This window comes from Mycteria americana, chromosome 1 (assembly GCF_035582795.1).
Source record: "Mycteria americana isolate JAX WOST 10 ecotype Jacksonville Zoo and Gardens chromosome 1, USCA_MyAme_1.0, whole genome shotgun sequence".
NCBI lineage: Eukaryota > Metazoa > Chordata > Aves > Ciconiiformes > Ciconiidae > Mycteria > Mycteria americana.
Window position 1 is genome coordinate 89,702,162 of NC_134365.1, and position 13,324 is coordinate 89,715,485.

Consider the following 13,324-nt stretch of genomic DNA (forward strand, 5'->3'; position numbering starts at 1 on the left):
GTAGGTTGTGGAGTCTCCCTCCTTGGAGATACCCAGAAGCTGTCTGGACATGGACCTAGGCACCTTGCTCCAGGTGACCCTGCCTGAGCAGAGAGGTTGAATTGGACAATCTCCTTAGGTCCATTCCAACCTCAACTGTTCTGTGATTCAGTGCTGGTTAATCAGTGAACCTGAAGCAATCTATCACAACTGTAAGTCTGATGACAGGATTTTACCTTAGGGCATTGGATACTGGTTTAACACACTGTTTCCATTTCTTTGTTAGCATTTTCTGAAATTCATAATGCTACGCCTAAAAATAAAGGAATGGTGTTTTTAAGTGAAGCTGTTATATGCTGTGGTATGTAGTGGGCGTATGCTCATTTGTTTGCTTGCCATGTTTATAGGGTCACTAAATGACTGAAAGCATGCTGTCAAAGAAAAAACTACAAAGTGGGTGAGGAGTTAGCCTGGAAATCTTAATGTATTCGTATGGAGGACAAAAATACCAGCACATCAGCTACACGTTTCTTGTGCCTTGCTACTGTGCTCATTACATCTGCTAGAGCAGAGGATTAATGCAGTTGAACAACTAGAGACAAACTAAGATTTTCCCTGAAGCCCATCTGCTTTTTTTCCTTAACTGTCTTTAGATGCAGGAGGGAATTAGAGTTGATTTTAAGACCAAGAAAAGAGAAGGTAGAGAACTTGATTAGGTAATAGAAGGAGGTTGGCAGCCTAAAGTAGAGGGATGGCAAGGGGGAAAAACAAACAACTTCACTAATTAGGAACAACTTAAGGATGGAAGGGAGTTGTGAAAAGATAAACCTAACCCACCATGTGACTTTTTCCACTAGCAACAGCTGCTGATAGTGATAGTAGACAGTGTATCAGGGTGAAAAGCCCCCTCAGAGATACTAAGACATGTTGCAAAAACTGTTGAGTTTCTAAGTGCTAGGATTTTTTTTGTGCTAAGTAAATGTGCTAGAGAAGGACTCTTGAGTCCTAGCATAGATTTCCAGATGCCTTATCCATTGTGGAGGAACTGGTTATTGTTTTTCTCCTAGGGAAAGAACATGAAAGGTTGGTGACAGTTTTTTTCCTCAGTGCGCAAAGCTGACCAGATAAGCAGTACATGAGGATTTAGGGACTAGTATGAGAGTTCTGAGACTGTGAGTTCAAGAGTGTATGTGTACATGTGTGAATCTAGTCATATGGAAGACAGAAAGACCCACAAGGCTTGTTTGGGTAGGAGCAAAGTAGGTTTTAGCTGTTGTTCTGACAACCTCAATGTTAGTGAGGATTTGAGGCGGATGACTTGAGTGGGAAGGGAAAATGTTGAGAAAAATGAACTGAATTACAGCATGTGTTAAAAAAAGCGAGAGAGACAACACAAATCTAGCGTCTACCTGATTTAGTATACCTGGTAGTTTAACACATGCTTTATTTAAGGAACCAAATGTTAATCAAGAGTTAGAGAAGATTGTGTGACCCACTGGCAATGCATTTGACAACCTGCAGCATGGAATCAAAAGGCCAAATTTTCCGACTGGAATTTTGTATCCAGTCTTTGAGGTGTACAGGTCAATAAATCAAGGAGGTATGCATACACAGAGTTGTGCATATATATCCAGCTCCATGAATGAACATATGAAACCTTCAGTTGTGCCATTCTTGATCATTGCAGCAATACCTTTTTTATTCATTTGCTTCCAAGAAATAATTCTGGGAGTGTTTCCTCCCCGAGAATACCAAATGTGGGTATTCCCCAATATACTGCTTTAATGGCAGGAGAATAAAACACCAACACAGAAAAAGACATGTATTTTAATAAGTCATTAAATAAGTTTGCTAGCAAATATAAACTTTTACATAAAAATAAAACCTTTAACTTTTAATAAAATTTGAATGATATTAATCTGAATGAAAATTTTTGGAATGTCAGTGTAATAGTGTAATAAACTGACTCCAAAATGGTTTAGCTAACTCAAAAGGACATGCACATTCTCACACACACTTGAAAATGGAGTAAAAATTGAGGTGGAATCTAGCAACTCACAACATCATTTAACAGAAAAGAATATTTGTACCCAGCAGAAACCGTAGAGAATTTATGTCCCCAGACTGCAACTCTGAGCTGAAATTTGTCTTGAGAATGTGATGCTAATGTCCCTGCTCTTGCTGAAAATGTCAGACCTACAAACACAATCAAGACCTCAGAAGAATTTTGTCTCAATTCTGCTGCATTCTTTCTCCTGAAAGATGTCAATACTGTTGAAGAATATAAAGTGCAGAGATCGTTCAAGATTGGAGAACTGGCACATTTTGAGTGAACTGCAGAATCTTTTCTGAAAGGTAAAACTACTTCCTATAGCTGAGCATACCATAACATATGGATTGCTCTCTCTTCAAAGTCTGAAGCAAAATTAAGAAAGGGAGAACGTAGTCAACCAAATTAGAACATGACCTACTTATATAATATTTTCTCGTTATCTGCTTAGCTTAATTTTGTATATTTAGATTTATACACGAGTGACACCTCACGCTTTCATTTTCTATCCCTGCGTCCACCTGAACAGCTAGTACAGCATCTGGTCAGAATACAGAGGAACAAAGTGTGGAGGTATTAACTGTCTGGTCATATTAATCTTGGATGGTAGTAAAAAAAAAGATAACCAGAAATTATGTTTAAAGCAAGTCTTTCCTTCAGGTGATTTCTAGTTTCAAATGCCTGATAGGAATTGCACGACTTTCTCAGAAGGTGGGGAAGTGCCCTGAAGTTCCTCTTTCTGCTGTGGAGCTTCACAAGAAAGTTACTGGGACAAAGCCACACTGGCTCTGCCAAAAGCATTTATGGCTCATGATTAATAGCCTGCCTCTGATCATGTTTCCAGTGATGGTTATGATTCACAGATTGTGGCCTAAGTATTTCTATTTCTGAGACGTTCCCTTCTGTAACCCACGCAGCTCTGCTTTCTTCATTGACTCTCAGGATTTTACAATGTCACAGTGCATAATGAAAGATACAGCAAAAAGATAGTCATGCAGACAGGCAGAGCATCATATTTACTACCATTCTGGAGCAAAAATGAAGGCAGAGAACACTGGACAGTGGATTTTAGCCATCAGACAAAAATGTTGCATGCTGTTCTGCAGGGTATCTGGGGAGGATTCTTGTTCTGGCAGAGCATCTAAGAATATGGGACCTCAGGCCTTGCTATGTGCAGAGATGGTTCCCAGTCAGCAGTCTGGCTGATGGCCTCGGTTTCAAGCTGGATAGCTTCTAGACTGCTAGACTGACACCTAAAATAGATGAATATGTGATTTACAGAAACATGAGAAATCGGAGCTGAAAAAGAGTTGATAGTAAATGTCCAGTTATCTTAAGATTTGGAGAAAGAATGAGGTGGGGCTCAGGACCCTTGGCTGTGTAAGGAAACAGGACTGACTGTGAGGAATGCATTTCCCTCTTGCTACAAGGAAGGATAGACTCTGATGTCAGCATGAGGATCCTTTCAGTGCAGAATAAACCCTGGACTGCTGAGACTTAGTCTTGGAACAAAATAGAGAAATGCAATGCAAAGATCAAATTCTGTTCCTAATACAAGATGATTCTTCCAGTCCAGTGTTGGGCAGCCTGTGGTGGAGCAATGCCTTGATCCTTCAGCTCTGTGATGACAGTTGCACTTGATGGAAGCCTCATCTCATCTCTCCCCTAGCTCCACCTTTCTTATAAATGGTGATGGACAAGAAAGGTTTATACAGTTCAATGATTTTAGGAGCCAAATCTACCAAAAATCTAGAAAAAAAGGATGAAACTGCAGGAGAAAGTGGTAAACTGGTACTATGGCAGTCTCACAGAGCACAAAGAAGAGGGAGAAGTGGATCCCAGAACAAGACAGGAGAAAGATATTTTGACTTGCTGCTGGATGGACTAAGTTGTTGCAGGAACTAAATTGTCCAAGGAAGTTTAGCTGAAGTCCAGCATGAAACCTAACTTTCTGTCAGCAGCTTGAATTTAGGTAAAGGGATGATTACAAAGAGCAAAGCCTGTGACTTGAGGGACAGTAGAGCTGAAGGAGAAGTAAGAACTTACTCTGGTTGGTAGATGAGATATTTCCATTCTTCTTCAATATCACAAAACCCAGAAGAAGTGTGATCAGTACAATCACAGCTATAACTGGGCCAAAGAAATTTGTCTTCACTTGCTCCATTTCTTCCCCCTGTATCTCTGAATAAGAAAACAGAGGAGATACACACAGCAAAGATTTAATTTGGTGACAATTAGCTTAAACAATCTATCCCAAAGTGATGTGAATAACTTTAGGGATAGATTTTTAGAAGTTTAGGGAAAGGCCCTCAACATCCTTTGCTTTTACAGTGCTCTAATAGTGTCAATAAATCACTATCCACATTGCTTTATTTCCATTTCCAATAACTAGCGAAACTACCAGGTCTTGATGGCCGCTTCAACAACAGTAAGGCAAAGTACTCTTTTTGAAGTTTGGTAACATGTGAGAGACCAGCCACTTAATTAATACAAGAGCCTACAAGGCAGCTACTATGCTAATGCTACTCTATGCTACTGTACAAGCTTGAAGAACCTGGGATATGTTACTACTTGGTGTCTGTTGGAAATGATGGTCAAAGCCTAATGAAATGCCATAAGGGATGTGAAAGTAGCAGGGAATGCAAAGGAGTTTCCCTCTGTTTCTGGTTATTGTGCTTTTGAGGTTTTGGTTGATAGGGTTAGCGACTGATAGAGCTTCAGTTATTGCCAAACCAAGCTTTTGTTTATGTGGAGTTCCTAGTTTTTTCCCCACCATCACTGCTTATCAGGTGGCTACTTTCATAAAGCCAGGGAGGAGAGAAGAAGAAATGAGTAGGGAAGAAGAGGATGTAGCACTATAGCTAATATAGCCATGTTAACACTCGTGAGCAACATGTAGAACCTCAGAAGACTTCTGTATTGTATTTTAATATTATTTTAAAATCCTAGAATGTAAGGACATCAGAGGCAGTTTGCCATATCTAGCATTGATGACTTAACCCTTTAGCTAAATTTATATGAAGAAAACTGCACTGTGGAACTTTTTTCAGAATGAATGGCAAGCTTCTTTTACATCTGCAATAGTAAGGTGCATGCCTGTACTACCCTGGTAGCCTTTCCTGCAATGCTACCATTCCCTCTTGGCTCCCTGTTCCTGTCGGTTGAAGTACACCTCTCCATCTTCAACATTATCTAAAGGAGACATGTGCAAGTCAAATGAACTTATGACCAAAGTGGGACTTGTCTTTATTTTGATGTGCTTGTGCCATAGTTTATGAACAAAAATATGTCACAGGATGTTTTCCTGTCCCAGGAGATAAATAAAATACAGCTTTAGTTTAAAGAAAGGATCAGTCATGTGGAACCCTGAGAGATAATCCAGCAGTAAAGTCTTATTGGAACTCGGGTCCCCAGCTGCTTCTTGCAAGAGGTGTCTGAAAAAAGACGCAGTCTCAGAGAAAAAAAATCCCCAAATAGTCATTTCGGAATGAGCACTTCATTCTGCCAAATGTTATGAAAACCACCAGGAATGCTTCTAAGACTAGTCAAAGTTTCTTGGCCTTTACACTTAAACTCAGCACAGTCTATTTGGCAGTTTGTGAGCCAAATCTGGTACAAAGGACTCTTCTGTTTAGCCTTCTGCCCCTTTCTAAGGAATGATTAAGAATAGGAGCTCAAACACTTAAACATCAGAAAAAAAACTTTTTACTGTCAGGTTGGTCAAACACTGGAACAGTTTGCTGAGAGAGGTTGTGAAGTCTCTATCCTGGGAGATATTTAAAACTCAACTAGGTAAGGCCCTGTGCTATCTGTTGACCCTACTTTGAGCAGAGTGGTTGAAATGATCTCCAGATGCCTCTTCCAACCTCAACAGCTCTCTGATTCTGTGAAGTGGCAATCTCTCTTAACAGCTGTCACCTCCAGAGACTGGCTGCCGCCTAATCCAGACATCCAGGTTGCTTTGTTGCTACCGCAGCAGTATCTAGGGAGGGGATGAACAGGGCTGTGTTCTGGATTGTGTAGCAGTAGCCTTCCTTCTCTGTGCCCTCTCCTTGCTGTAATAAGACTTCCCATGTGGAAAGGAGGGGGAATTTGGTGGCTGTGGGTGAACAGAATGGAGACCATACAACCCTTGTAACCAATCCCTCCTGCTACTTAGGGTTTATTCCCTGCCTTGACTATGCTGCTATCTGCGATCAGCTCTACTGCAATGTGCCCTGCTCCTACCCATGCAAAAATCAGAATGGGCAAATGGAGACTCACCTATGCCTAGTGGCACTGAGACAAGAATCCCCAGCTGCTCTCCAAGGTGAAGCAAGCAGCTAATATTAGTGAGGGTGTTTGTAGGAACTGTGATATTCAGCTTGCTAGTAACATTGTACAGCTTTGTTACAGCATCCTGTGAGACATCCATGTGACGTATAAGCCCGTATGTTATGTTTTCATGTGAAATTAGCCAAGTCATCTGCTTGGGCTCCGGATAACCTCCGCTGGAAGAACAGGAAAGATTCAAGTATTCGTTGGACTTCAGTTCCCCAGTGTCCAGCCATGTTATCTCAGGTTGACTATAGTTGGCTGAAATAGACCAAAGAGTAAGCATCATGAGTCAGACATACCACATCTCATGACAGTTCATGCTAATTATTTAAGATTTTCAGGCAGAAGCAAGTCTAAACAATTTTCTCAGGAAAACAATGGGAGTCCCAAGAAGGGTTTGTTATGTTTTTGGTGTACGTGTAGGCTTGCTGCTCCTTGTCCTCAGAGTGTTTGAAGCACATAAGTCTGATCAGCTAGACAATGGGCCTCTGTCTTTCCCACCTTCTTTAGATCCATTGACACCTCAGAATAATCAAACCTGGCCTGCTTGCAGGTCAGTGCTTAAGCACAAAATGGGAATGGGACACAGTGCTGCCTACTCTTGACCTCCTGGTTAGGTAAGGGAAAACCCACAAACTTCTAACTTCCAGCAGTGTGCCCAGGCGGCCAAGAAGGCCAATGGCATCCTGGCCTGTATCAAAAATAGCGTGGCCAGCAGGACTAGGGAAGTGATTGTGCCCCTGTACTCGGCACTGGTGAGGCCGCACCTCGAATACTGTGTTCAGTTTTGGGCCCCCCACTACAAGAGGGATATTGAGGTACTGGAGCGCGTACAGAGAAGGGCAACGAAGCTGGTGAAGGGTCTGGAGCAGAAGTCTTATGAGGAGCGGCTGAGGGAGCTGGGACTGTTTAGCCTGGAGAAAAGGAGGCTGAGGGGAGACCTCATCGCTCTCTACAACTACCTGAAAGGAGGTTGTAGAGAGGTGGGGGTCGGTCTCTTCTCCCAGGTAACAAGTGATAGGACAAGAGGAAATGGCCTCAAGTTGCGCCAGGGGAGGTTTAGACTGGATATGAGGAAATTTTACTTCACCGAGAGGGTTATCAAGCATTGGAACAGACTGCCCAGGGAAGTGGTTGAGTCGCCATCCCTGGAGGTATTTAAAGGACGTTTGGATGAGGTACTTAGAGACATGGTGTAGTGATGGTTTTTGGCAGTGTTAGGTTTATGGTTGGACTCGATGATCTTAAAGGTCTTTTCCAACCTATATGATTCTGTGATTCTGTGATTCTGTGATTCTGATTCTGTGATTCTGTGAAATGCAGAGAAAGAAATCATCGAGGGACTTCAAATGGGGTAAGTTGGAGGTCCAGTGCAGTCAGATAGAAATATCCTTGGTGTCTGTCAGTATTATGAGTAATCATTTTGCAGTATATAAAGTAATTCACTCATCTTAACTTGACAGTAGGCCTCCCTTAGCTCAGCTTTTTATGTGGAAGTGACTACAGTACAAGTTTTTTTATTTTGTGTCATTGGATACTCATCCCAGTCAATGAAAAACATACCTGTTGCTTTAAAAGGTCAAGTTTCCCAGGCAAGAAATAGTTAGTGAAATAGGATTGGAAAGAATTATTTAAACATAAAATATGAATGATAAATGGAAGCTTTTAACCAATACTCTCTATTAAATAACCTCCCAGATAGTCTTATCCAGGATTTGTTTGGTTAAAAGGTCATAGTAGAAATAGTAGATGATAATGGAAAAAGAGAAGGAGAGAATGTTGACATAATACTGACTGCACGTTGGCATATAGCAAGTTAAAAAAAAACCAACAACAAAACCCAAGAAACAGACTCAAGACTTCACTGAAAATACTTCATTATTTTAGTGCCAATAGGACTAAAGACAATATGGAGAAATATAGGAGAAGGGGAAAAGGATTCTTAGAAAAATATGAGCGTAAGAGGGTCTGACTCTTCTGCACACACAATGTGTTGGATCCAGGCTCTAATCCTTGCCCTAATGAATTCTTAATATGGATGGGTGAAGAAATATGATGTTGCTTTTATTTGCTCTATCCCAACACACAGGGAGTAGGATTTAGCTTAGTCATGTAAATCTCCAAAAGAGTCCATGGCTGTGAATTAAAAATGGAAAAAGCCCCACCTTTTTTGTACCCCAAAATTTAATTAAGTTGTCCCTCAGGAGAGCTCAAGCTTCCTTTTTCTCCTCAAGGTCTGGCTTGCTTAGCTGACTGCTCACTCCAGCTCCTGGTCTGGAGTATTTATTCTCTCCTTGGCATTTTATAGGGAGGGCAGGAAACTTGCCACATCATCCAAGTGATTTAAGAGTTTCAATCTTATTGACAGTAAACAAATGGAAATAGAGGAATATACCCTGATCAAAGCACTTCTGTTTTATGGCTTCTGGAACCTCAATTTACTGAAAAGTGATGTTGGTTGCATGCAGGGTGTGGGCTATGTATATGTGAGCTTTGGATTGTTAGCAGAAAAGCATGTTTCAGGAATTCTTTTGTATTCGAAGATAACATGTCTTCCAAAAAGGCTATGGGCTTAGATTTAAATACCTCAAGAGACAGCAGATCCACCAAGCCTTTAATATTTTTCTCAATGGCTTAATCACCCTACATGGTTTTGTTCTATTTTCTAAAGTGACAATATGCCTTACTTCTCACTTGCTTCCAGCCACTGACTGTTTTTATATCTTCACTGAATTAATTAGCCTTTTTTTTAATATCCAGTATTTTATGTGTATTTCAGGTTGCCACATTCTGCAAACAAGACTCTTCTCAGTCTTCTGTATTATAAGGTAATCAGATTGATCTTTTAATGTCTCCAGTTGGACTGTATTTTTTCCAGCCTCCAGATAACTCTAGTAGAGCTTTTCTTTGTGCTTTTAAGCTTTTCAACATCCCCTTTAAAATGAGTACACAAACTGTTAAGTCTCTATTCTGACATCAGTTTCACTCCCAACACTTTGAATAGCACATATTTTGAAATAGCTTCCCTAGTCTCACTTACTTCTCTTATTGATCCATCCAAAGGAAGCAATAGAGACATGCTATAGCAGCAGAATTTCCAGTTAAGCTGATTGTCACCATGGTCCCTACCTTGCCTGTTTGAAGAGCCAAAGTTTTCCACTGTGAAGCCCTCCCTTCTTTCTGGAGAAGGATCTGTGTTCATTGTTCTTGTATAAATCATCCTGGCTGTACACAACACATATAATATACATATATCTATCTATATATTGTCCTAATGTAATACATACAAGTAACACATGTAAACTGTATTAGAAGGTACTTCAGTATTCCTGAATGGGCCTGGTCACCAAGTGATCTAGATAGCTTTGTATGACTGCCATATCATTCTTGTACAGCACTCAATCTTTCTTATGTCCATTTTAAGTGTGACATGCCATACTACAAAAAACCCTCCATGTATGATATGAGATTCTAATTAAGAAACAGTAGGTAAGCACAGGTACATTTCAACATTTGTATTTTTCTTCTAAGTATTTTTAAGGTTTTTAAAAAATATATTATTTTATACTGCTCCTTCCTTTGGGACCTTATTGAACAGAGTCATTTGGAAGGAACACTGCAGCACATAGTTTAAAACAGTCTTCCTAAGTTAAACCTTAAAAAGTCTAGGAGAGTTTTAGTGCCTAAGTATGAGACTTCTATAACATGTTGCTCAGATGTTGGCTAAGCTGATAACTGAATTAACTGCTTGAAATAACTGAACAGTTGATGCTAAGCATCTCTTAAATAGGAGGCCTTGACACTGGGTGCACATTATGAGTTTCTGAGTTCTAAAATTTTGCTGAAAATCCTTGTCAAGTAGATTCTGGGAGAAAAATTAATAATCTAAGTTTTCTATCTGTGGATCGAGGGAACACTTGCTGGTAGCACAAACCTAAATAGACTCAGATGTCCTCATACTCCGTTTTTGGCTGCTGTTACACATGGCCTGTTCTCTTTTGAAGCAGTATGCTGAAGCCTGAAAACACCAGTGGAAGTTAGAAGCTGTTATTATTAATGACTAGCACTATCATAGTGGAGGAGAGAACACAGGGATACAGACAAAGGTTACTAACAGTTTAAAATAGAAAAACATTAGGAAAATATATTAGGAATTACTGAAAATATTAGGAAAAGATTGCTTCCTCATGCAATTTATATAATCATAAAATAGCTGGGTGTTTGCAGAAATCTTGTTATGTTTCAATTGTAATTTACCACCAACGATGATAACTACTGCTACTTTAATAGAAGGTAGTGCATCAGATGCAAATAAAGAAGGGTATTTTCCAGAGTCCTAAAAGCCATAAAACTTGCAGGAGGCAAGAGGAAGAATGCAGAATGGTTTTCACTATAAAGTATGACAGGGTGGGAATCAGGAATGTTGCAATATTGAGCAAATTATTGCCTCATTTTCTATTTCTTCTGATTGCTTCCACCTGAGTACTCTTCATTCAGAGCTGAGGATTTTCTCTTGAGAATGCTCTTATCCATCTTTAGAAATTCTGCTCCACTGCAGGTACATCTTCAGTGGCTTGGGGACAGTACCACACGTTTCTGGACTGAACAAAGTGACAGAGAACCTCCCCAAAAAACCCCAGACCAGACAACAACTGGAAGAGATTACTTACCAATGACATGCAGTAAGCACTCAGATGTGTGTATGACCTTTGGTGATCCTTTATCTCTGTGCTGTATAATACACGTATACTGTCCCTCGTCCACAATTCCTGCATTTAATAATTGCAAGGTCCATTTGTCCATATCCATCTTGGTGCGATTTATATATTTAGGACTAAGGTTATCATGTTTTTCTTGGCTGTAGTATACTTCGTGCACCACTTCAACATCGCCTTTTTGCCAAAATACTCTTAAATCCTTTATGTCAGTTTTCTGAGAGTTTGGAAAATAGCATGATAGGTATGCAGTGTGATTGAGAAATGACTTCACCTGATGCACACTGGCAGCAATACCTTAGACAAAGGGAGAGAAGAAATTAAGATTTCCATCAGCTACAAAAGAACACCAAGTATTTATGCACAGAGGCAATGCTTAACAACAGTAGCTATAAAAACGCCAGCATTTAGACACATATTTTCCCACTACCTATACAGGACACACAGTTCTTCAGACTGACTCACTTAGTCTTGTGGAGCTCAGGTCATAAAACTGTTTCTTATTTTTCTTCCTATATTTTACTTTCCAAGGAAGGCCTACCACACAGAGGTTGTGAGCGTCTATATTTTAGAAGACTTATCTGCAGGCAAAAGGTCCAAACCATTCTTGTATGTAGCATCCTGACTGTAATGAGATTCTGCCACAAAGGAGATAGTTGCACAATTTCTTTTTAAAAAGTTGAGTTCATTCTCCTAATAAAATAACACAGCATTGCAATTGTGAAGAAAATGTGAAGCGCACACTGTGTGGTAAATGTTGGTGTCTAGGGAATATATGACCAGAAGGTCAGAAACAGCTGAACACTTTCAGTCTCACTGAAGAATTAATCTAAAGTTTAATGACAAATTAAATGTCAGATTTAGCTGTTCTGTAATTAATCTAGAGTTTAATGACAGATTAAATGTCAGATTTAACTGTTCTGTTGCTGATCTTCTTAACAGAAATAGTCAATAAACGCAATTATGCCTTCATGCAAAGAAAGCATGAACTGTTTTAGACAATGGAGGATTTTTCTCCCGCTTTCATCAGTGCATGTATCCATTATTGTGGGTGGCGATGGGACAGGAGGATCATCTTTTCTTGGAATGAGAAATGAAGTCCTCTGTCCCAGAAGATACAAACACCTCTGCTGTGTTCAAAAGGAGGAGATTTACAGTCTCTCTCCTGGTGCAAAGTTTTGACTGCTCTTCCAGAGCACCAGACTGCAAAATGATCTCTGCTGCTGCCTAAAACTCCAGTTGTCCCATATCAAACTATCAGTTTTCAGTTTAATACTGCTCTCCTCTATAATATACAGAGGTGATATACACACATTTTAAAGATAGATTTAAATCAAAAATTTAAGAGCAACAAAAAATAAGTGTAACGTAAAGATACAAAGTTGAAGAGAGAAAGTACTTACTATATATTTTATAGAGTCCCTGCACACAATTTAAATACATGTCACATAAGCTAATATGACCTTGATTGTGCAATGGAAATGATTAATTACTGCTACGAAATGAGCTTCTTAGGGGATGAGAAAGTATCACATAGCAGGACACAAATAATCAAAACAGTTTTACAACTAAAAATGTGCCTTTTACCTGGGAGAAGTATCATAGCATAAAGGAAGAATATGCACACCTCCATGGCGCTGTAAGAAGGAAGAATGAAAGAAATATGTTAGAGGTTGAAAACACTCCAGTACCTTCTCCAGTACTCCCAAAGAAGTGGTAAAACAAGAAGAAGTTTTAGCAAGAGAGAGACTATTGAGAAAGTTAATCATCTCACCTTTTCCCATGGACTGGTGTGAGGACTTCTGTGTGCTTCACAGCCTTTAGCAACAAGAAGCATGCCATGACAGATCTCTGGTTTACAGAGAAGGTGATGTGGCGCAAGATTACTGCAGACAGGGTATGCCATGGGAGGAACACAGAGCCCATGGAGTGCAAAGGACAGGATGAGTACCTGAAACGCCTGGTGCAGAGGAAAGAGGAATGAGGAGCATGCTTGGCCTGGCAGTGTGGGGAAGAAGATGGGGGAATTGAAAGTAGAGGGGGAGGAGAGGGTGACACAGAATGAGGAGGTGGAGGAGATGGCGTGATGATGTCAGCGACCAGAAGTGATGAAGTGTATGACCTTCAGTTTTGTAACAGGAACCTATCCTTCATGAGAGTAAAAGATAGCTGAGAGAAATCCTACATGGTTTAAAGAGTTGAGGCTAAACAGCACATAATTTATGGTCAAGAAAAAATGCTATCTGTTTAGAAAAAAAGAAAA

At 40.0% G+C, this 13,324-nt stretch overlaps 1 protein-coding gene across 1 annotated transcript; it reads right to left on the minus strand.

Annotated features, from left to right (window-relative positions):
* Nucleotides 1–3,262: 3,262 nt before the first annotated feature.
* Nucleotides 3,263–12,903, minus strand: CD86 (CD86 molecule). Its single transcript, XM_075491787.1, has 6 exons — nt 12,836–12,903; nt 12,649–12,698; nt 11,017–11,358; nt 6,293–6,604; nt 4,076–4,210; nt 3,263–3,282 (listed from the first exon to the last, which is right to left on the minus strand). Exons 1-6 carry the CDS (start codon nt 12,901–12,903, stop codon nt 3,263–3,265), a joined length of 927 nt encoding a protein of 308 aa, XP_075347902.1.
* Between the last annotated feature and the right edge of the window lie 421 nt (nt 12,904–13,324).